Raw genomic sequence first — 25880 nt, 5'->3', positions numbered from 1 at the left:
GCCACCATAAAGATTGTCGGAGCTAAGGAGATGTAAGGTGACAAAAATAAGTAGGAAGGGTACCATGGGTGGGTGACTCTCCTTACAAGAACCCCCATGTTTGGTTACGTTTGGATAAGGCGATCCAATTTTATGTACCCCTCCCCCATTTTTTCTATTGGCAACCATGGAGGATGGATGGGAGCATCCTCTTTGGGGGCTATAAAATTGGACTTCCTGACCCAATCTTTACCAAACTTAAGGATTCTCCTATGGAGAGTCACCAGCAGCTATGCTGCAATTTTGGTGCCTCTACCTTAACAAACTGTCTTCCCCCACAAAGCCATACAAAGATCCCCCATAAAATATTATGGAGCAACAATTTTTTGGACATCTGGAAAAAATGGTATGAGGATTCAGCTTTTTTTCGGATATGCAGAAAATGTTCAGATCTAGTATACCTGAATATGAAAAATACTGACTTTGGGATTTGGTGCACACCCCTACTCAAAAGTAACCTCTTCAACTTCCAATAGGTTCCTTCAGTTTTGAGAGTGGACACCACACTGCTGCTGTATTTACTCCTAATTTTAAAATTTCACACATCATTCAAAAAGAAAAAAAGTAAAAGTAGACCTTAAGTGAAGGCTACCCACTGTTTCAATTAAACCTAAAAGTCATTCCATAAAGAGGAAAAGATCTCTCACAAACAGGAACGTGCACTAAAATATCTAGCTCATAAAAGCAGAGCTTCTATAGACAAGACTGCAATGGCCTAATGGGAAATTTGATTGGAAATGAATATTTACTTTTTAGATAGCTGACAAGCAATAATTGTATATATGGGAATGCAGAATTGCCCAACATTTAGTTCAGACAAGTTTGATTGAGAGATCTCCTAAATGTGTGATTTTCTGCTCCCAGTGCAAAGAAAGAAAGAAAGAAAGAAATTCATTGTTGTGAATAAATGTCCTGAGCTGGAAGATCCATTAAAAATGCATTAAAAATGGCTCTTGGATGCACGAGCTGATATTTTGCATACCAGGCACAAAAGTGGTCAGCAATCCCACCTTAAGTAGAATACCACCCTTCTAAGTTCATTCACTCTGCACTAAAAGTTCTGTATTCTTTCATCTAAAGAAGTGATGTTTGACTCATGAAAGCTTACAGTGGAATAAATGTTGCTGGTCTCTAAGGCGCTGCTGGAGACTTGTGCGGTTTTGCTACAACAAACATTATATCAATTTATGCAGGTGAGGATGTACAGAGGTATAAAAACTTACCATGTCTTCACTCTGGGCACTGGATTCTGGTCACTAAGCAAACTGTGCAATCTACTATCAGCCAAATGTATCTTAATAGAATAAAATGCTCATTTTATAAGTTCCTTATAAAGTGCTGTGGAAAACTTGATTACACAGATGTTCCTGCATGAAAAGCAGAACCGTTTAGAAAAACAGAATGTGTTGTAGCAAGAGGGAACGTGGGCAAAATCAGAAATGTTGTCTTAAACTTAGATGCTTACTAAAACGGAGAGGGGAGTTGGCAATGCAGGCGATTTGAATAAGAATTGCCACCTGCCTTTCCTGACTAGCGGAGATTGATTAATAGCTTGCTTTGCAGACTACAGGCCCAGGTAGATATGAGAAGACTGTGATAGATGAGGGCGTAAGTGGCCGTGATCCTGCATAGTTATAGTGACTTGAAAATGCAGCTGTCCATCATTTGAAGAAGGGAGCAATGAGCCTTCTCAGCAAAAACTGTCCCCCAGCTCTAACCTTCTGCTCTGAAAAGTATAGAGTTGAAGTTCCAGTGCCTGCTCCATTCTGGTCACATCTTTCAAAATACACTCCCTGAAAATAGTGCCCATTGATTGCAACGGAGGTTATTTCTAATACTTCAGCACTCCAGTCCCCTTTGATTAACTGGACATCCTAACCATTCAGGATATTAAAAAATGACATAGATGGCATGGAAAGAAAATCCCTAAATATTCTAGGAAGGGAAAGTTTGCAATTATAGATAAGAATACAGATTAAATATTATCATTCTTAATTTAAGTGGGATTTTTTTGCAATGGGTGTGCCTTCCCCATCCAATCTTGCTACCCTCACAGCTGCCCTGTAAAAGGTATTCCCATACTGCTGTGGATAATTGTGGCTGAGAGGGAGGGAGAGCAGGGCCACCAAATAAATTCATACGAGGCATGGAATTTCAATTGCAGTTTCCCATTCTAAAGGTTGTTTCATTATTGTTGTTCAAACATATATTTAGGTGGTTCATAATGTCAGGTGTGCTATTAGAACCACTGCTTGGCTTGGCTGTCAGGGTCAAGCATGGTAGTAGGGAGAGTGGACAGGCTAAGAATTGTAAGTGTGTAAAGTGCAGTGAAGTCACTTCCAACTAATGGAGACCACCATATGGTTTTTTAGGCAAGAGGTGCTTTGTCATTGTTTGTCCTTGCATAGCAATCCTGGACTTCCTTGGTGATCTCCCATCCAAGTACTAACCAGATAAGGTCTGGATAGCCTGATAGGTACCAATATCTTTGCCCAGCATGAGGGAAATATAGTTTGAGGATAGGGTGATTTTAGCAAGAAAATAGCCCAAGTAGAAAGTGTTAAACAGCCCTCCTGCTTTCTGTTCTGATTAAAATGCAATTCTAGTGTGCATTCTCTTCTTTTTTTAAAAAATAGTTTAAAAGAATTAGGACCAAATGCACCCTCATGATAAAAATACGAAGGGAAGGAGTTTGCATGGAATGTTCAGAGTAAATACTGTCTGGCTATAACTAAGCATTATGTCACAAGGGACTCTTCTTGCTTTATTCTGCAATAATAGTTTTTGCAACAAGACCGAATCCTCTTATTATTTTAAAAGATTTTGCAGAGAATGGGTATTTTGTACACCCTTTCCCTACCTGTGCAATGTCAGTGTGTGGAAACTCCTGTTATTTTCTATTAGGTTGCTATGCATTTGGTACATCTAGAACTCTGATTTTTATGAATGATCATGATGCCCCAGATGCTCAGTGGGTCCTGCACCAAATTATAAATTGGAACCTAAATTACCAGCAGGTCCATTGACTAAGAGGTGAAAAGATGGATCGTAGGAAGATCTCTTTCAGTGATGGCGAATTTACTGGCACTCAGTTCTTACATGCCATCTCCGCCAGCATGACCAATTGGTCATGCTGGCAGGGGCTGATGGGAATTGTAGTCCATAACAACTGGAGTGCCAAAGGTTCGCCACCATGAGGCTAGATGGATGGATAGGTGGATAGATGCATGCAAGTTATTGGGTTCAATGCAAGCAGGTGTTACCCTGGGTGAAAAAGGGAGGAGGAGTTCTCAGAAATGTTATGCTGGGTTTGATCTCTCCAAAATGCTGGGGATCATGGGACCTGCATGGACAAAAGCCATATGCAACGGTGGCTGTAGTAAGGAACAGAATTGGATGAGACCATGAAAAAGCTGGCTGGATTTGACCCAGTATTTGTACATTTGAGTGCAGAAGGAGCAGCAGTTTACTCACCGTAAAATACACAGTATGTCATTGTTATTGAGTGCTTAACTTTGCACAGCAATTACATTCTAAAATGAAGAACAATCAATAAACAGCCTGGGAATCGTAACGTGACTTGAATCCAGAAGTTGTTCTCAGGGCTTTTGTGTACACAACTAAGAGCAACCCAAAGACTTTTACTGATAAAAATAGAAATTAGCAAAGAGTTGTTGGGGGGTTGGGATTGGTAAGAGATAAAGAACTGAAGGACCAATTCACACTTCATTCAGCATGCTGTCTTTCTACTTACATCCGAATGTTTGCACTATTAAATTTTGCAATGACTTGATGTTATACAGGTGGCAAACACACCAAGGAAAGCAGGCAAACTGTGTACCCCTGAGACAGATGTACTGTATGAGCACTTGCAAAAAATGTTGAACAGATCTATATCTTCCATCACAGAGTCTCCTTCAAAGTGTTGGAAGGAACTGGCTGTACAGTGTCACTTTAGGCTAGCCTAGACACTGGGGTTCCATGGGAGGGTAGCAGAGAGTGAGTAAAGGTTTAGTCAGGGTGCTTCCTGACCTTTCTTTTGTCCAGTCCCACAGCAGTGCCTTTGTTACGCAGTAGGCTGTTTGTAGAGTTTCTTTCCGTTTTCTCTCTCTGGCTCATTCTGCACATGCAGAATAATGCACTTTCAAACTGCTTTCAGTGCTCTTTGAAGCTGTGTGGAATGGCAAAATCCACTTGCAAACAGTTGTGAAAGTGGTTTGAAAACACATTATTTTGCATGTGCGGAAGGGGGCTCTCTTTCTCTTCGTCTGTGTACTGTGAGTGGTGGACATGCTTTCTATCCATCCTAGCATAGTTAGCTAACTAGAAGCTTTCCTCTGCCTTTCCTATCACATATGATGTTCTCTTATAATGAAGAACTTCTTTTTCTTTTCACAGTGTAAATTTATACCTTAAGCAGCCAGACTATAGAATTCCACTGTAAAGAGACTCAGCTCTTATTTCACAAAGTTCATGAAAGGCAGGTGCTTTCCTCAAGGAATGGGTGGAATATGGCAACTTTAGCAGGTTACCTGAAATACCTACACATGTTCCATCAGTTCACAAATTACACTTGCAATTGTATACCAAGTGGATACCAGACAATAGGCCAAATCCCCATGCAAATCCCTGCATTAAGTTAATTTGAGTATCTGGGGCTATGGCTGCTAGCTGTATTTGTGATAAGAGTCCTCTGGTAGAAATTTAGCAGGCGTAGCTTTCCCCATCACTTTATTTACATAATTGGAAAATCTGGGGCTTGAATCCTACCCAGAATTTTTGCAAGTATACTGTGAGCTCTCGGGACAGGAAGGGCAGTCTTAAAATGCAGATCTTGTAACATATTCATCTTTCCTTCTCATCCACTCTCCTTACAGGTCATGGGATCTGTTCCTGTGGTCGATGTATTTGTAAAGACGGGTGGTTTGGGAAGTTGTGCCAGCATCCACGGAAGTGTAACATGACAGAAAATGAAAGCAGAAACTTTTGTGAATCGGCAGATGACACAATGTGCTCAGGAAAGGGTAAGTATGGGAAACTGAGCAGAACCATGTCGAAGCATGTTCCAAGGGATTAAAAAGCACAACTGTGGGTTACAAATTGCGGTGCTTTCTTTCAAAAATCCCTTGCTGTTCAACAGCTTTTTAAAATGGCTTTACAATACAGTATACTCCTGTTAGAAGGTTCTCGGTATTGTGTTTAGAAGCTTTGCTTTCAGGCACTGTTTACCAACAGCATGGGACTCCATTTGGAGGTGTACTTGTGGGTGTAAATCCATACCAGGCCATTATCTATTGGGGCTATATTCTGGTATTGTGCTACAAGCAGCAGGAAGGAAATATAACACTTGATCGAAGCAGGAAGGAAAGACAACACTTGACCGAAGCAGGAAAGCTCTTTTCTTTTGCACTGTCCATTCCATTCCCATAACCATCAGAACCTGTCAAGATCCAACCTTTCATAGGTTTTACACTTTGTTATATTATAATTGTGTTTTTTTGCACATTGTGTCTGCCTTATTCTTTCAACCTTCAATGAGGTTTGTACCAATACAAGGACTTCAGGACTAGTCTTGTCAAATGGAGGACCCCAATAGTAGCACATGGTCATTAAGGAAGAGAATGTGAAATCTTCTAAAATCAAGTATGACATGATTATTGAACAAAAACAAAAAAACACTGTGCCCCAGAATTTATCATTTTATTTTTCTAATCTGTTCATTATCTGCTCATATGGATAGTGCATATTTTTTTAAAAAAAGTAAACATCTTTGTTAAATGCAAAGTAAAAGCAAAATCTTCAATTACATGTCCACATTAACAGTTCAAGGTCTACAATTCTACATGTTCTTCAATAGCATGCTTTCCCAATCTTTGCCTGGAAACAATTCATTCCATAAATGTTACCAGAAAGAAAATAAAGTCCTTTACATACTCTTTCCAAATACTGAAAATTCTGAATGAGAGAAAAAAAAAGAACAGTAATCATATTAAAATACAAAGCACAAAAACCACAAGAAATAAACTTGAAGTATTTCGTAGCTTATCTATTTAAACTATACAAAACACCGTTTCTAACTGGATTATCCACATGCTGCCTACAGTTCAGAACTAGATGTTGGTGTAGAAGGATATCTTGATTGTAGGAAGATTATTAACTGTTCCCAAGTTTCTGAATGTCAATCCCAATTCTTGTTTCTCATCAAAGACAATAGTATTTATATGGATAATGCATAAGAACCAATTTACCCCTGTCAGCTCTTTCTCCTACTGCAGGAGTCCATGGCAATTATTTGACCCAATTTATTTCAAGGTTTCTTCCTATGGTTGTAATGCATGGTTCCCTTAGCCTCTATTCACAATTGAGATGGTACTTGCCATAACCAGTTCCTTTTCTCATCCCAAATCCCACCTTTCCCCACAGACCCCATGTACTGCAATTTGTTCATTAGCAACCGCAACTGTAGCATGTAGGGCTGCCAGTTCCAGGATGAGAAATTCCTGGACATCTGGGAATAGATGCCATAGAATCCATCCTCTAAAACAGCCATTTTCTCCAGGGCAACTGATTTCTGTAGCTTAGAGATCTGTTGTAATTCTTCATACCTGGAGATCTTCAGCCAATACCTGGAGGTTGGCAACACAAGTAGCATGGCATAGCTGGGTTTACCACTGTGACACATTATTCTCCTCCAAACAGGAGGTGCTTTCTGGCTATCAGTATCAGTCCTTCCTCTTGGTCACATCTTCTCATCTTCCCCATCAATCTCTTGATTGTCCCATATACACAAACCACTTTGTAGCCATCAATACCTGGGTTTTCTTTATGCTGGCTATTCAAAAGTGGGCACTTTTATCTTTTCTTCAAAGTTGTCTCTGTATCCCTAGTCTAATATTTGTTGCATACTTTGCAAATATTTAGATCTGTAAGTGTGAAGAGCCTAGAATTGCCTGATCTCATCAGATCTCAGAAACTAAATAGGGTCAGTCCCTGTTTAGTATTTGAATGGGAGATCACCAAGGCAGTCCAGGGTCACTATGCAAAGACAGGCAGTGACAAAACACCTCTGAAGTCTCTTACTTTGAAAATGCACTTTGCAACTGGATTTTACTGTGCAGAATAGCAAAATCCATTTTCAAACAATTGTGAAAGAGGATTGAAAGTGCATTATTCTTCATGTGTGGAAGGGGCCTCAGTCTCACTGTATTCTCTTTTTTATGTCTCATAAAGCAATGCCTTTTATAACATCCTCATTTATTTATCTCTTCGAAATCCACCATTGAGTACTAACACTTTAAAGCACCTTTGGGGGGACTCTACAAAATCCTGATGGGAGAAACTGGAGGAATAATAAATAAATACTGGCACTTTTTAAACAGAAAAAGTATGGCACATAACAATATAATAAATCTATCTAGCTCCACACTGTTGGGTAAATTACTACCAAAATAGCAGTGGCATAGTGGTTAAGAGCAGGTGCATTCTAATCTGGAGGAACTGGGTTTGATTCCCTGCTCTGCCGCTTGAGCTGGGAAGGCTTGTCTGGGGAATTCAGATTAGCCTGTGTACTCCCACACATACCAGCTGGGTGACCTTGGGCTAGTCATAGCTTTTCAGAGCTCTCCCAGCCCCACCCACCTCACAGGGTGTTTGTTGTGAGGGGGGAAGGGCAAGGAGATTGTAAGCCCCAGGAGAGAAAGGGGGATATCAATCCAAACTCATCCTCATCCTCATCCTCCTCATCCTCTTCTTCTTCTTCTTCTTCTTCTTCTTCTTCTTCTTCTTCTTCTTCTTCTTCTTCTTCTTCTTCTTCTTCTTCTTCTTCTTCTTCTTCTTCTTCTTCTTCTTCTTCTTCTTCTTCTTCTCTTCTTCTTCTTCTTCTTCATGCCTCAAATGGCTTTTCCATCATGGAAAAAGCTGGTTGGATCCAATCCATCATCTGGAATTTGTAGATTATTTTAATGAGGAGTTTTAATTGGCTCATCTGTATGAGATCTGTTCTTATACTTAACCACTGGGTATTCAACTGAGCCACTGAAAAGAAAAAACAAGGAAATTCCTCTCTTGGGCAAAACGCTGAATCAGATAAATTATACAAGCTCTGCTTTGTTTTAGCCAAAGCCAGATTTTTACCCTAAGGAATGTATACCAGCAATAACATGAATTTGAATATATAGTTTTGAATATATAGAGAGTAAGAACTCAATCTCTATTTTGACAGAAAATATTTCTATTTGTGCAATATGTACAATTTGCAAACCAGTGTAGATACTGATTTTACTTTTGGTAGCTTGTACATGACAACTATTTGCAGCTGTTGTGTTCTGCATTTCTGCCACGGGCTAAACCAGGCAAAAGGATTCCCAGATGACTTGCTTGGATTCCTTTGGGCAAACCCCTCAATTCTATTCTAAATTTTTGCAAGGCCATATAATGAGAAAATACATTCACCCACAGAATAAGACTTTTTATGTTGCACAACATAAATCCACTTCAGGTTTTTTCTGGCATGCACACAATCAGAGCTATCAAAAGAGAGGTTTTAGGGGACAAAGTCCCTTGGACTCCACTAATCTTGAGGACCTAAGGATCTTGAAAAGGCAGCTGCTTGGGAATACAACTTTGCTATGGATCTTCTTCCTCTTCTCTCATTGATCTGTGCCCTGCAAACATACAATGCAATAAGCTGCTGAAAGCTGATTGGATGGTTGAAATTGGATAGGAGTCCCCAGCATGACAGAAGGAGGGAGTGATGAGGAAGGATAGGGTAATAAAATTAGCTGGAAGATCTGTTTAGCTGTAGTCTTCCCCCCCCCCCCCCGCCGCAGGTGAGTGGAATGGCCAATGGGAAACATATTATGCTGATTATGTGAACAAATGCTTCAACATGGAAAGCTGTACATGGGATTCCTGCATTTTGAGTGAGCGTGGCAGGCTAAATTTGACCTACTGCAGTCTTAAAAATCATTGGGGTTGAAAGTAGAGTTGTCATATGGAGTGGATGGTTCATATACTTGAGTTTGGCCAAAAGGCCAAGAGGAGATAGTTCAGATAGTAATTGCAACCACATGCTCCAAAGATGATTGCCCAGGGGCCAGTCTGGTTTATAGAATCCATCACAAGGGCATAAAATTTCATAACTGAAAGACTAGCTCTACTATTATGTTCTAATAAAAGAGCTAATGTCTCTGTATAATCTATACCACGGGTCTCTGACCTATGGCTCTCCAGATGTTCACCAGATGGTCATGGACTAAGATTTCCATCAGCCCCTGCAAGTATGGCCAATTGGCAGAGCTAATGGGAATTGTTGTCCACGAACATCTGGGGGGGGGGGTCATCAGTGGTATACCCCTGATCTATATTTTGGAGCAAAGGAAAAATTAAAAGATTTCTTGCCTCAGAAAATGCTTGCAATTCAGAGTCATGTAGTACACTTTCTCCACCACAATCACATACTCTATCAGAGTGTGGCACAGAACCTTTGCAAACTAAATGATGAGGCATTTAGGTGTGTCACTATAAAGACACGCCTATACAAAGAACAGTCAAATGTGAACCAGTCTGGCCAACATTGTTCCTCACTGGCTTGTAAAATGGAATAGGACAAGATGAAAGTGGTTTCTAAACATCAGTTTCTGATCAACTAGCTAACCAACCAAGCAACATAATCCAGCAACTCTGATGCAAGGAAGAATTGGTAAAATTCCTTGTTTATCATAGCCAGTGCTCTAAATATTAAATTGTATAGCAGTACTATAGTAACATTTTTATTTAATGGCTTTGGTACAGATATGTTTTCAGTTCTAAAAAATGAGAGTTCACTGAACTGGAGGCCAAAAAATATGCTTAGTACATCATATTTCAGTGATTGTTGAGCAAGGACTGTGAGATAGCATATCATTATTGAATGAAACCAAGCTGCTCAAACCAGAGACATACCAGTAATCCAGCCAAAAGTTAAATTGTTTTAAAATTAAATACTTTGCATACTTTTTTTGTCTTGGAATCCAACGGAAACCCCACGTCTGTGTGCTGGGGTGAGCCACTCTTCGTGGACTGAGAGTTCCATTTTATCCCATTTACTCTAAATCAGATGATTTTATTCCATTTAGTCTAAATCAGATGATTGGTTAGAAAAGAAAAAAGTGAGGTGCTTCAGTGGTGTTCTACTCCCTCACAGGCAGAGAGGATAATAAGACACCAGCTGTGGTAACTTATTCTCAGAACTTCAGATCATTTTTATCCCTGACAGAATCTTAGTGACTTCAGGGGGATTATCTCCTCTCTTTCTTCCTGACCTGAGCTGAAAACACTGTAGCCCTGCTGGAAACAGTAGCCTTGATTTTAGAGCTCTGGGACAAAGGAAAAACTTCTCCTTCAAAATAATTCCTGATTAAAGCAAAATGGTGGTGGTGGGGGTGGAATCACTACAGGTCCTCGCAGAGAATACTTCAAGTTAAAGCACACCTGCGTAACATCCTTCTTTTCAGTAGGCTTTTATCTTGATTATATCCTTGTAGACAATCGCTTATTAATAGGCACTGATTTTGTGTGCCTGAGATTTTCAATGCTTGACTGAAAAATTCCCATGTTCTATAAATGCTTGCAATGATCGTTGTTCTTACTGCTTTCAGGTTCTTGTCACTGTGGAAAGTGCGTCTGTGCACCCCAGGAATGGTATATTACTGGGGAATTCTGCGAATGCGATGACAGAGACTGCGACAAACATGATGACCTCATTTGCACAGGTGTAGTATGGTTTTTCACCCTAACTGCTCCTTTAGAAGCAGCGTGACAGAGCCCAAAAAGTTATTTAGTTCCAGACTCACTACCATCCAAAAGAATACAGAAACCTCATGGCCTCTCACCAACCCACATAAACACTTTAGACAATAAAGTGCTACAAGGAGGAACACTCCAAAAGTTTGCTTGCAGAACAAGTAATTCCAGATGCACGTAGTTCAAACCCTAAAAGTGGACAAAAAGCCATCCAGAAGGTCATCTCAAAGACAGTGGCAGTGGCAATCTCTTTTATTTTTCAACAATATGCTGGTGCTTTCTGTGTGTGTGTTTGTAGTTGGGTGGATGAGAATACAATGGACATATAGTTGCTGCTTGGCACTTCCTATTTTCCTAGTATATTTTATCACTGAATTTCATTTTCTGCCCCATAAAAAGCATAGCTGTTGTGATTACAGAAATCTAACCCTTCCCCTGCCTCCAACTTTTTATGACCTTTTAATTGAAAATATTCTGATTTTTAACAAGATTATGTTAAAATACATGTATACTTTAGAGTTGTATAGTTCCCTCAAACAACCTGCCAGAACCCAAAGGATGAACAGTAGCAGGGTTAAGCCCTTCATCTCCTCTCTGTTGTGCCGTGGTTTTCCTGTTTCTCATTTCCTTCATAGTTTCAATGCTCTGTGTATTTTCTTTTCAGCCCTAAAAAGATTTTTTTTAAAAAAACTGCCTGTGAAGCAGCCTTATTTTGAGTCAGACCATTGGTCATTCTAGCTCAGTACACTCTGACAGACAATAGTGTTCCAGTTAATTAACAATATGGTTATCTTCTCTACAAAAAGGTTCTTCCATGCCAGAAAATTGGCTATTGCATGAACATGGCTGTTTCTGCATGGCACAATTATACTGGGTTACAATTGGTATTTTACAATCAGGGTCTATTTTATCCCAGTTTCTCCTGTTTCTGTGAAGGAATTGAGTGAAGACCGGGAGGAAATACTCCCGTTTGTTTCGCACGAGCCCAGGTCTTTTGTATTTACACTGCAAATGTATCTTTGCATGCGCAAACATCCCCAGTGTCCTGCATTCTGATAGGCTGATGTTTTGGGGTAGCAGCTTGAATTGACATCTCCTCCTGACTTTTTGAATTGCTGGCCCACAAAAAGGCTGCACTGATTGGTCTATCCACAGCGAGCAGGGGAAAATGAAGCCCCCCTTTTCCCAGTTATGGATAGGGCCTAGCCCAGGCCTCAACACAGCAAGTGGCAGAAAAAAACAATGGGGCATAGCATCACATTCCCACTCATGATTTCATATTTTTGAGGAAAACGAGAGGCTCCCCCCCCTTCCATGATATGCCCACTAACATCCAGCCAAAATTGCACATCTTCCTAGCTATGCACTCCAAGCAACAGTACATGTACAGAAAAGAAAACGGGAATGTTTTTGGGACTCCACTCTTGATTCACCCAGGCAAAATGGCACCTGGTTGATACCATGAGCAGAAAAAATGTTGGGGGGAACATTTTGGGAAGGGGGGCTGCAGCGGTTAGTGGCTCAGCTGAGTTGAAAACTGACATGACATCAGGTCCACAGATCAGGGGGGAGGTCAGTGAGACAGGGAGATCAGGCTGCTGGGCGGAAAAAATAAACTGGTTCTGCTCCCATGGTGTTTGCACGGTAGAAGGTTCAACACAGGATTTTTAAAAAGAATCACCAAATTGGCCATTTTTGAAAATCCCGGGATGAGGGAAATATTGTGGGGCAAACCCACTTTAGGACTGGGAACAGTGCAAATGTCTTGACCAAACCAGGATATTTCCCTTGCTCAACCCAGGATATTTGGACCATGCAGAAATGACCCATGATAGATCAGGGTTGGCACAGCTTTCATACTCGGAAAGAAATCTGCTTTGTTGCCTTATAGGAAGCTCTGCAGCTTCCCTGGAGGATACATTCAGCAACTTTGGAACACAGACCACAGAGAATACAATAACAGGAATGGGTGAATGCGTTATGGCACTAACCCACTTTAGACAACAGCCATCCATCTAGCAAACTGCATGCTTTCTAAGGTGATGTCAAGACCCATGACAGTTTCCCTTGTGACATGACAGTGGGCAATTAAAGATCAGTGGGCATTTAAAGACCGTGGGCAAGACATACTGACACAAGTGCTAAATAGAAAATGGTAGCTATCACAAACAGGATGGGAGAAGGATGCCCAGTGACACAATAGCTCTTGTTGCTTGCTAGGGAGATATATGATTTGAAGTGCACTCTCTGGCAATTTCAAGTCTTGACCTTGAAACAGACATGATTTTGCAGAATGTTGAGCTGCACAAAGTTTGCCATTGCTTTGGAAAATCTAACTTGACATAGGCAACCTCTGTTTGCTGCTTCCACACCCCCAATAAGTTTCCATGCTAGCAGCATGTCTACTGTGCTGTATAATCCAAATCTCTAAAATAATCCACTAAGGGGAAGGTCATATTTACTGCTGGTTTTGGAAGGGAAAACAGAGGCTGACCTCCATCATGACTGAGACAGGATTTGACTTTTCTTCTTCTAGGCCTTTAGACCACCTAAATGTACTCCCTGCTATCCTATCAAATCTATGATGTTGTGGGGGTAAAACTCCTTCTTGAGTGCAGGTAGAGGCCCTTCAGGGGAATACTGTCATGGACAAATGGTTCTGTCCAAAAAGAATTCCTGATGCATTAAAAAAAATAGTATGACACAAAGAATACAATACAAAGAGCTTTTTTCCCTGATGTTAACCATGATTTCAATGGATTTAGAAAAGTGTAACTCTCCTTGGAACAGCCCTACTGGTATGGGGTGTGTGTGTGTGTGTGTGTGTGTGTGTGTGTGTGTGTTGGTATGGGGATACAATCTGCCACAGTCTGCATTCTGGAAGATTGTAGTCCAGAAATAGTTTTACCTTCTGGTGCTTTTATTATAGTTTGTGTATGCCACATTTCAGCTATAGCTGTTTCTGAGAACCAGGCCAAAGGTTCTCAAAGCAAGCCAGCCCAAGTTGTGAGTTACTACTAACATCAGTACAGTCAAAAGTAAACTCCTCCATCTCAGAGCTAGTCTACACATTGAGAAGTAAATGGTAGACTCTTGAAAATTTGGAATTTTTCCAAAAAAAGACTTCTGCTAGCATCCCCCATGGAAGCATATTACAATAAAAATATGAGAAAGAACAATGATTTTGTAGCATATGGAAATATGATAAATTTATTTATTTATTTATTGGTTGGATTTATAGGCCGCCTCATCCCCAAAGGGGATGACATTAAATCCTCAGGAAGACATTAAATCTTGGTAAAGTTGTAGGATAATGGCAAAAATATACCATGGTTATTACACTTTCAACTGGTTTCAAGAGTTAAAAAGAACATTCACACAGCCAGAGGTGTAATAAGGTGCAATAAACAGAATTTGAAAATGTGATAACACAGCAAAAAGAACACTTATAAGAATCTGACTGAGCCCCAGGGACTGGCCAAATCTAGCTATTACTGATGGCTCTGCCCCCAAGCTCCACCTGACTGGAGGTGGGGTTTGTGGGTGGAGGCAACTGTATAAAGCTAGAGCTGGTCAGCCCTTGGTGATCAATCTGATCCTGGCCTCAGAGAGGCTTGGATCCAGCTTTAAATTGCAGGCTGGAAGCTGGACCTCGGTGAGCTGAGGTCAGTATCAAACAGGCCTGGCCATCCCTGAGCTCCGCAGGAAAATTGGAGGTGGGTGAGCCAGCTGGCCCCACTATCTCCACATGTTGATTGGGGGTGAGTAAACTGGTATGCCCCACTCCTGATATTCATGTGGAGATTGGGGGCAGACAAGCTGGCATGCCCCACTCCCAATATACACATGGAGATGTGGGGCAGGGTCCCCAAGATTAACTCCAGGCACTGTTTTGTAAACCCTTGGGGTTGGCCCTGGTTAGTAATTTGATGGGAGACCATCAAGGAAGCCTAGACCCGCTATGTGGAGGCAGGCAATGGCAACGACTTCTGAATGTCTCTTGCCTTGAAAATTCTACAGAGTTGTCATAAGTCAGCTGTGTCTTGATGACACTTCCCACAAGGCAAGGAGCCTATTATCTTCCTCTTATAAGTTGGTTGCTGTATCATTTGCCACTTTGAACAAAGAGATGGCAGGATTTTAAATGTTAAATATGTTAAAACTGTTAGCAATGTCTATGCCTTCTAGGGCACATGACATGTTACAAGATACCCTGTGAAAAGGCAGGAAACTTAGGTAACTGGTTATTCTTGGCTGTAAGGAGATTTGGACTTGGGGACAGAGTAAAGAAAGCAATCAGGAGCATGAGACACAAGCCCTTTGTTCACAGATCTGAATTTGTGGCTTCCTGCCTATATACATAAGTGCCATCACTGCAACTGACCTATGGTGATCTCATCAAGCGGCCTTCAAGACAAGTGAAAGGCAGAGGTGGTTTTCCAGTGCCTTCCTCTGCAGAGCCCTCCTTGGTGATTTCCTATCCAAGTACTGGCCAGACTTAGTTTCTGAGATCTGATGAAATCGGGCTGTAGAATATCACCTTTCCTCCCATGATCCTACCCTACGCAGCCGAAGTATTCTACTGGCTTGCTCTGGAGCCTCTTGCCAGAAGGGTTTAGCATCAACAGCCCAATTCAAAGGGTTAGAGGGACCCTGTTTTCCATTCCAGTGCAACATTGAACCAACACAGAGGCCCTAGATTTGGACAGTTTATTTTTTTTAAAAAAAAATTAAATAAACATCTAAAAGCAAAATTAGCTACCTATAGGAAAATGTAGGTTTGCGGTCACTTCATAATGAAAAGTAAAGCAAGCCTGGTTTAGAAAGAGAAAAATATCCATGGACAATGACATCTAGTTCATTGCAGTTTGTTATTTTTCACAGAGCAACGCTTTTTAAAGTTATGGATAAGTAAAGCTTGTGTTGTTTTGTTCCAGGAAATGGTATATGTAGCTGTGGAAACTGTGAGTGCTGGGAAGGCTGGACAGGAAATGCGTGTGAAATCTGGCTTGGGACAGAGTACCCCTAACAGATCCATGGAAGATGGAAGTCCAAAAGATTTCTGGTTTGGTTGAGTTCTTTTTTTAAAAAAATGCTAGAGAGGCTGCTACAATATGTAAATGAAAGACAAATTTGAATGAAACCAAACAAAACCCACCACTGGAAATAAGCAATACATGAAAGTATTTTTTTAAAAAAATCCAATGCACCTCTCTGATGTTCTTATTCTGTTCTCAGAACAGTTAGTGAGAGTCAGACAGGAACCACCAAGTACCATCCAGAATAAAGTATATCATATAATAGTGGCATGCATAGCCTTTGCTGGAAATTGCACAGAAAAGATGCATTGAATAATGTACTTGGTTATTAAATTTCAGCTTCATTATATAGCAACAACTGTATTTGTATGAAAAGAGTAAGCTACTTTAGCGAAGTGTAAAAGATTTTGGATTCAACAAGGAATGTAAAGCATGTAACTCATTTCAGCATGATCGATATACATAGACTGTAGTAAATTGTTTCTGTGCCCACCAAGACTTGCAGTTGCAGTTCTAAGTAGAGTTATCCCCTTCAATTAATTTAGAAGGGTGTAACTCTATTTAGGGTTGCACTGTTAATCTATGAACCTCAAGGTGGCCACAGAAGTAGGAAGAAGGATATACAAAGGAGTCACTTGTTGCACAAAGTGGATGCATCTGCCCATGGGAGTTGCTTAAAATTACTTAGCCTGTATCTTGTTCTTTTTAAAAAAAAATTACAGATTTTGGCACCTGTTGCAAACACATTCATGGGGTTTCAGTGCTGGGTACTTTCATCTTTCTTTACTCTCATTTGCCCTCACTGCTTTTTAATCCTGTTGATTGGGGTGGGCTTTGTGATTTTCCAAGTACATCATGAAGTGACGCCTCACACTATAACAGCAAGAATGCTTATTGATACCACACTGGTTGCTACAGTCCTATGGGCTACATGGCAGGGTGCACTGTGAGTGGTCAAAGCAAGAGAAGGAATGGTGTTGAGAAACAGCAGCTGAAGTTGAGGAAATGAAACCCAGCAATGAGACAAGTTTGGTGAGATGTGCAGTTTTTTCATTCTCTTGGGCAGCATCAAATATTCTTCTTTTGAGTTGAGTGTCACAATCAAAGAATGCTTGGTGCAGCCTTACATAAGATAGGAGTGGAGTTTGATGTAACCACAGCAGTCCGAAGCAAGTCCAAACACAAAAGCCAGGTAATACGTTGTCAGGAACAACCATAAAAACACAAAGTATTATAGAAGTTAAAATGGAGTGGAAGAGAAGATGTTTCAGGCCCGTCTTGTAAGAAGACCTCCGTGAGGATTGCTGACACCATTTTAAATCTGCATATCTACGTGGGCCTTAGGACCAGAGCCTGAAACATCTTTTCTGCTTCTATTTTCTTGAGAACTTCAAAGCTTGCACATGACTTTGTGTTATTTTGCTTGTGCTATATAAGTCATCACAAGGTGAGATAGGGGTGTTCCTGCCGGAATAGTCTGCTTCCCTTGGCAGTCCAGAAACATTTTTAAAGTATAAGAACATGAGAAGAGGCTTGTTGCATCAGACCAGTGGCCCATTTAGTCCAGCATCCTATTTCACACAGTGGACAGTCAGGTTCCCATGGAAGGCCAACTGCTGTAGCAAATAGGGCTTTCTGCTGGTATTTTCTCTGAATATGGAGTTTCCTTTGGTCACCATGGCTAGCAGAAAGCAGAGGGCAGCGAGGTACAAGGGGTCTTAGAGATGAGCAGATCTCTGGATGCCTGATAAGCATAGATATCCATTTGTGTTTCACAATACCAGCAGACCTGGAAAGGAAAAGGTGTCTGATCTACGCACAAAAGAGTTGCCACATGAAGCATTTTACCTTTAAGGGCATTCCAAAGTAACCTTTAGATGGTGACTATTTCATGGACAAATAGGAGTGAGGAGCTGAAAAAAATCTGAAAGGCTATCCAATTCAGCTTTCTAGTGGACCTCCACTCTCATCAGCTTCCTACTGATCAATCAATGCAATCAGTCAATCCACTGTGTGCCACCAGCAGGGAGCAAATGCATGGGCTGAAGCTATAACTGGCACAAATCTGAGCTGTTCAAAATGCCCTTTAATAGGGTAGAAGTCCTCAAGGTGAAATGGTAGAAAGAGTATAGATGCTCAGACAAAGCAAAGTAACACCAATTTGCCTGCTAATGCACTGTTGGATCATTGTCCAGTACATTATGCAATTGTTCACTTGCTCATTTAAATCGTACATTCTGTAAGTTCATGCTTTTGGACGGTTTCAGAGTTTTGCATTTGTACCTATCAGAAAATATTTCAGAGGCCTTTTCAAAAATGTTTGGAGAGTCTCCAAAAAATAATGACTTCCAACATGGCCTCAACCCAAAATTCTTGACCATACCTCAGATGAAGTGAGCTTTTGAGTAGTATCTGTGAGAAGGAACGCAAGTGTACAGTATTTTTTGTAGGGTGGATTCATTCAGCATGTGTCTCACATAACCAAGACTTTTTTTAATGGTGATGCTCACTGGTATTGGTGCATTTTGCACAGCATCAATATAACATCTTTAGGACATTATAAAACATCTGTTTGGGCATTTTGTGTTCCCACAATGTGGGAGAACACAAAATGGATCTTATCCCCCAACTGCTGCACAGAGCTCTTGTCAGTTTCACAGTTACGCCCGCCATTTTGTGTGCTGCAGCAGATTCTCCGTGAGGATTCCCCATGGAGATTTCCTCTGCTTACTGCTCATCTGCATGTAATTTCACTGTAAAAAGTAGACGAATTAAGTGCGCTTTGCCTAGCAATCCTTCACATATGTCATTCTTCCTTTTTGTTTGTTTTAAGGGGGATGTCTGTGAAACTACAGGGACATGACTACAGAAGCTGCAACATACACGTATTTGTGTTTCTGTTGCTTCACAGACATCCCCCTGAAAACACACACACAAAAAGGAAAAACAAGTGTGCTAGGCAAAACAACTTTATTCATCTACTTTTTACAGTGAAATTACACACTGATGAACTGCAAGCAGAGGAAACCTCCATGGGGAACCCTCACAGAGAATCTGCTGCAGCACACAAAATGGCGAGCACAAGTGGCGGAAAAGAAAGTAAGAAGTTTGGGTGGGAAAAGTAAAGTGTTTCCAGTCTGCTTGTGTTTGCTCAGCAGACAGGAAACAGTTTCAAACCAAGTTGGGGAGAAAAGATCACTAGTTTAGCGATTTTTTAAAAAACCTGGATTGAGAGGAATAAAACAAGCTGAAATTGTTTTGGGGAAGAGACCTGTCTGAGGGTCTTCCTCAAAATGCCTTTTATAACGTCCTCATTTATTTATCTGTTCGAAATCCACCATTGAGTACTAACACTTTAAAGCACCTTTGGGGGGACTCTACAAAATCCTGATGGGAGAAACTGGAGGAAATAGATACAAAATATAAATACTGGCACTTTTTAAACAGAAAAAGTATGGCACATAGCAATACAATAAATCTATCTAGCTCCACACTGTTGGGTAAATTACTACCAAAATAGCAGTGGTGTAGTGGTTAAGAGCAGGTGTACTCTAATCTGGAGGAACTGGGTTTGATTCCCTGAGCTGTGGAGGCTTGTCTGGGGAATTCAGATTAGCCTGTGCACTTCCAATACACACCAGCTGGGTGACCTTGGGCTACTCACAGTTCTTTGGAGCTCTCAGCACCACCTACCTCACAGGGTGTTTGCTGTGAGGGGGGAAGGGAAAGGAGTTTGTAAGCCCCTTTGTGTCTCCTTACAGGAGAGAAAGGGGGGGATACAAATCCAACACTTCTTCTTCAAAGCCATGTACAATAATCTAAACTCACCTTATTTGCCTTAAAGCCTACATACTACAAGTCCTTCCAGAAGCTCCACAATTTCTTGAGAATGTCAAATCTCTCAACCCAATAAAATTTGGTCTGTACCATGGCATCTAGAGCTATGATAAGGGCCCTAGGCAGAACTACTGAGATTTCCCTTTGATCTTTCCATAACCGGTACTCTCCTCTCCTGTACTGGTGATTTGACAACTCCCGAAGCCTTGGACCTTGAAACTCTCCTACCACAATCTTACACTTCACAGTAACCGTAGCCATCACATGGCTGCTTGATTTGAAAGGGTGATCATATGCATATGACAAGCTCAGCAGGCATGTTTATGCAGAGATGGGATGGGTAACCCTTAGCTCTGCTGATCATGTGATCCAGCTCTGACTTGACTGTTGGTTGGCTTGAACAACTTGTGACCATCCAAGGAAAACACAGTGCACCAGCTGTACATTGCGGCCTGCCAGGGGCTTAACAACTCTTCTGTTTAAGCAGTTCCAGGCACGGAGCAAAAACAAGCTTATTCAGAGCCTGATCTACTGCCATAAATGACAGGTGGGCTGTGTTTGGCTTGGCTGGTTGCAAGTTCTCCAGTCCTGGCATACTCAGTATTCAATCATTCCCTTACAAATAGATTATTACTAAATCATGTTACGATAAGAAGGCCCACCTCTGGCTCTGAAAGGCAAAGGCTCTGAAGAAGCATATGGATATTTTTTAAGGTACATCATAGAGGCCAAGGACATTAGTTGTTTTAGCTCAGGTTATGCCATTGCCCTTCACATATAACGGATCTTAAAAAAAGAAGTAGTTTGAAATGAGGTCAACCCAAGAAGAGAGGTCAGTTCATTTGTTCAGTAATTGTGTGCAGCTGTGTACAATCAGTCATTAAAAATCCAATGTAACAAATTGAAACTGTGCACTTATAGCAAATACAACCAGGTCAGCGTCAGGAACAAAATGTTTATTTTATTGTCAGTGGTGAAATGCGGCTGAATGTTGAGTGCACAGTGGGGAAAAATTGCACACATTTTGGGGGATTCCCTGTTTTATTTGCATAGAGTCACATGTTAAATACACAGAGATTTGGCAGCCCTTTATTTCCTCAGAGAGAAAAAAAATTACATACATTTCCTTTTCAAAAATGCGTACATTTGTGAAAATGGTGGTAAAGCACATTGCTTCAATGTTTGGGAAAACACTGTATTCAAATATAAAAGTTTAATATATTATTTTGTTGCAACTTCGGTATCAATATCCAGCAGTTGGATCAAGCTGTAACTCCAGAAGTAACGAAAGACCAATTTGCAAAAGATATTTCCATAGTTACACTAGAAACTCGGTTTCTTTTTGTAGAAAGAGCGCAAATAGGAAAATGCTACTGTTAATATTACCAAATATTTCAAATGCGAAACTGCTATTGGAGGTCCCTTGCATCCATTCTCCCCTAGTACAGTATGGTTAACTCTTCTTGTGACATGTTTTCTTTCATTCTTTAAAAGCATGATGTACCTCTAATCAGTGCTGCACATGCTGGGGCACAGTAACTTCCAAATGGCTGTGCGTAATTTGTTGACAAGAATTTGGTATGTGCATAATCAGACAGATGTTCCCCAAAGCTGTCATATACCATCTTTAAATCTCCAGTATTACCATCTTTAAATCCCAAGTTTCATTAAATATATATTGACAGAATTGTATCAGAATTGTTATGGTGAAAACAGTACTTTAAGATAACAGAGACTATCACAACAAATCTTCATATTCTTAACACTTGTGATTTGATGAACCTGACGTGATTGGTTGTTGAAACATGTTGGCTTTTGGTTACCCGGAAGAAGAGTTCAGAATGGAATGGTCACAACCCGAGGTGACAAAGGGTGCGTGGTTGCCCTTTCCCTATGGTCAGATCTAAGCCAATTTGGTTACATTTCAGTGACAGAAACTGCATGGGATGGATGGTCATATGGGAAGTTGCCTCAGGAGCACTAAATCTCCTTGTGAAATGGTAGTTGATCACTGGGGTCTGGAAATACACCATTCCTGATTGATAACAGGATATTTTGTCAAGATCGGTCCTAATGCAGATGCCTTATATGGACTGTGGCCTGTCATTATTGTCTAAACAGGCAACTGTCCTCTGCATGTACATGGAGTGATATTGCATAGATCAGGTCATTCCCCTGGAGAAGCTCCTGTGTACACTTGCATGCATGCATCACAGAGGTGGGATCGAACCAGTTCTCACCACTTCTCTAGAAGTGGTTACTATTTTTTTCTGAGTGCCGAGGGGGGGTTACTAAAGCAACCTCCCTGCCCAATAGCCCCATTGGCGCTTCGCCACTGTTTGAATCCAACCACCATCAGAACCTGTTATTAAAATTTTTGGATCCCACCACTGATGCATCAGATCTACTAGAGTGTAGCATCTGAGTTTATATCATAATTATATGTGTGGTAAGAAGCTGTAAAAAGCCTTGAGCTTGGAAGGCATTTTTGAGTTTTCTTCAGAGTCTAGCATATCTGTGCATGTAAGTGCCATCAAGTAGCAGCCAACTTATGGCTAGCCCAGCAAGGGGCTTTCAAGGCAATAGAGAAACAGAGGTGGTGTGCGACTGCCTTACCCTGCAGAGCCTTCCTTGGTGGTCTCCCATTCCAGCCTAGCCTGCCTTTCCTCCCCCAAACAATTCACAGCAGAACAGTAATACACAAGAGAGTCTGAATTTTGTGCATGCTCACTGTAGGGCCTTCTGTGAATATTCACCTACACAGGTGATGGGGGGGGGGACATTTTCATGAATCCCATGGGGTCAAGCTTTTGCCTCCATTCACATCACTCATATGGTGAGCTACCATTGGCAAAAAAGAGTAACTTTGGAGACCTTACTAAATGTTTATTTATGGAGATACAAACCACCAGTTCATTTAGAATTACCAAAAAATTGATTTTCTCAGTTGCCCAACACTGATGTGGGGGTGAAAGTGTAATTGTTTATTCTTGGGAGGTCAAGTGCCATTTATTCAATGGTCATCTTGGCACCTTGGCTCATGAACACACTGCTGTCACAGTATAATTCTACGACACTATTCTTTTGTTGTGAGTTTTTCTTATCATTTTTAATGGTCTGTGCACTGCAGATTAATATGCTTAACCTCCTGAAGTTGAGAGCAGAAATCCGCTGTTATTTCTGAAAGAAAGGACTCTTCTAGAAAGATAGCAATCAATATTGGCTATGTAAATTCTTACATCATAAATTCTTACATCCTTATACTCCTTGATATTCAGTCATCTGTGCAGATGCTCTAAGGAACTGGCTGTACTACAGAAAGGATTGCCCTAGCTAATAATGCTAGTACGGTTTGATTGTGAAAACACTTTAGGCAGGAACTGATGTTATAACACAACAGACCTGTTGTTCTGCTTCACCTTGTGTAAAGTTGAGTGCTCCCGAGTTTCTTAATTGAAAAGAGCCTTAAACACTGGATTGAACTCCCTGTATATTGTGTTTACTAGCTTCATATCCAACAATGTAATCCTGTGTGTAGCTGAATCTCTTTATGTCATCATAAAAATATCTCTCATCATAGGGATCTTCCAGCAATTTACAAGTAGTATAAAAAGCATTATTCCCTAAAAATTCCCCAAAGGCAGTGACATTTTCTTGCCTCAGCCCTCTTACTCCATGGCACCCTCTCTAGAATATTTTAAATAGACCATCTGCAATGCCATACATAATATAAGATGTGGTTCCTTTTATTCAAGACAAGTGAGAAAAGTAGGGAGCACTCCACTTTGAACAAACAAATGAAAGTGCACAAACATAAATGTGTGAAAATTGACTCTTTGAGGAAAGCCATCTTTGTTTGTTCAAAAGGGGCTCTTCAGCCTCATTTGCCAGATCAGGATCAAGCACAGTAAATACAGGAAGGAATGGCAGGAACGGTTTCCCAGCTTAGCCTTGCTTGTAGCATATGGGTGGGGGGCAGATGGATGGTGAAACACTTTGCCATCCTCATTCCCTTGTCTGGGAACTTACCTCACCATAGTGATTACTAGCTCCCATTTCACCACGTATGTTGTCCTTGGCCATATATTTTGAGAAATCATGCTTACAGAGCACAGCTTGATTATTTTTAATGTACTGACATCTTCGTTCTGTCAGAGGTGCTTCCTTGACATTTAAGCTGCAACATATACTTTTTTATCACGGACTAGACTAACTTTTTCAAAATAAGGGTCTTGGAGCTGATTTTCACAAAAAAAAACTAGTGGTACAGTCTTCCTGAGACTGACCTATTTGAAAAGATAAGTAGAAGACTGAAAGTCTGAATGCACTTTATGAGAAAATTCCCTGCACCTCAAGAGCTAACACCACCAAAGAGATAGGGATTTTTTGCCGTCAAGTTGCAGCCGACATACGGCTCCTCACAGAGTTTTCAAGGCCAGTCACATTCAGAAGTGGTTTACCATTGACTGCCACTGCATAGCAACCTTAAGACTTCCTTTATGGTCGCCAATCCAAATACTAACCATGGCTGACTCTATTTAGATCTGACAAACCCCACCGTTTTCCTGACATTGCAACTTTGCATGATGAGAGCCTTTTAAAAAAGAATATGAAGGAGTATTCAAATAAGTGTTCCACAATGCTGACAAAATCCCATTTAAAGGGATTTTGGTGCTCAGTCCAGGGGACATGATCCTGAAATAGTGTAGAGCCCCTTCCTGTTCTCTGTAACCCCAGACAAAGACCTTAGCATGCTGCTGTAGCTATTTGTCAAAATCCAGGTGCACACAGGGATTTCAAGTTTGGAAATGACGAGAGCTTTCTGGGTTACTTCTGGCCATACAGTAGCAAAATAAAATAATAATAAAAAAACTTTCTCAGGTCCTAATTTATTTTTGGCCAGAACTGGTGGGAATTGCCCACCCCTACATTATCAGCGCAGTCCTAAGCAGAATCATGTTTTTGGTGAAGTCCATTGAATTGCGACTCTGCTTAAAATTCCATGGCAATCTGTAACCATCCTGGTAAAAGACTAAACTGTGTGCTCCCCCCCTCCCCCAGAATGCTTTAATTGGTTCTAAATATCAGCATTAAGCATCCCAGGATAAAAGACACAGAATTTGAAAAGCATCTTAATTATATGCATTTCTTAAAAAAATTAATATTCATTTATGATCTTCCTAGGAACAGATAAGTTAATTAAATTTTTCACTTGTAGCCATAAGCAGGAGGTGGGAAGTGTTGTTTGCCCTGCCAAAATCTATATTACCAGAAGTTGTTTACTTTTTTGCATTGATGTTTTGTTATTAGATACTATAACTGTGCAGTCCAAAGGAGGAGAGAGCTAACGCCGCATTGGAAGCAGCAGAAGGGTTGTGTCGGGGTCCATGCCACCAGCGCAAAGCGGCATGGATGCTGGCACTGGAGAACAAATCTGGAAGCTGGGCCTCGCAGTGGCTGGCCATGATGGCAAATGCCTATGCCAGTGTGGAGTGAGGGGGGGGGCTTTCCAGGGGTGTTCCCAATACACTTTCAGGCTGGAAATACCCCCTCCCAGTGGCAAACACGCCACTGAAAAAAGGTGGCATAAGACATTTTCCACTGTGGCCTTTCCCAGGGGACAAAGGAGTTTTTCCTTCTCCCCTGGCCCCTGCGCTGCTGATTGGCTCTTTGGACGCAGTGCGTTAGTGCTGTCCCCGGAATGCCACTCAACCAGACACCCCCTTTGGATTGGGCTGCCCTTCTAATGGAACGTATGGAAAAATAATTTAATACCAACCATTCGTCAGGTTGAAAACAACTGTAAGAACAGGAAATGTAAACATGTAAAATAATATGTGTACTTTCATGTAGTATGTCATTAGGTCATTGTACGTATTGGTGGACCAATAAAAATTCATTTGTTTCTATGGGATGTTTTCTAGAATGAACAAAAATATTTCAGTATTGTTAGTAAGGGATGTGTTTTTCATACCTTTTGACAAAATATTGCTTAATAAACTGTAGCCAAAGTAAAAGTAAACTTTTCATTTTAATCGCTCAAAGGACTTGGATGCAGTCTTACTCCATGACAACCCATGACCCAGTGAAGAATGCAGGTTCTAATGAATGCATGGAGCTTCTTAATCTGTCTTCCTCCATTTTCCCAGTGGAAGGAGCTCCCTCTTGATATGAATATGGAAC

The 25880-nt window shown here is 40.9% G+C and overlaps 1 protein-coding gene across 2 annotated transcripts in view; it reads left to right on the top strand.

The window, feature by feature from the left end:
* The window catches only part of ITGBL1 (integrin subunit beta like 1), a 238660-nt gene extending 212780 nt beyond the window's left edge, over window positions 1–25880 (top strand). The window contains exons 9-12 of one of the 2 annotated variants that reach the window (XM_048494844.1): window positions 4917–5063; window positions 10677–10790; window positions 15759–15886; window positions 25743–25880. In XM_048494844.1, coding sequence (XP_048350801.1) covers window positions 4917–5063; window positions 10677–10790; window positions 15759–15850 — 353 coding nt within the window. In that variant the 3' untranslated portion in view covers window positions 15851–15886; window positions 25743–25880. Of the gene's footprint in view, window positions 1–4916; window positions 5064–10676; window positions 10791–15758; window positions 16208–25742 lie in introns of those variants that run through there. The other variant, XM_048494843.1, reaches the window with a different exon arrangement.

Source organism: Sphaerodactylus townsendi, linkage group LG04, assembly GCF_021028975.2.
Source record: "Sphaerodactylus townsendi isolate TG3544 linkage group LG04, MPM_Stown_v2.3, whole genome shotgun sequence".
Taxonomy (NCBI): Eukaryota; Metazoa; Chordata; class Lepidosauria; order Squamata; family Sphaerodactylidae; genus Sphaerodactylus; species Sphaerodactylus townsendi.
Note: the sequence above shows the minus strand (reverse complement) of the source record. Positions and strands in the feature narration are given on the sequence as shown.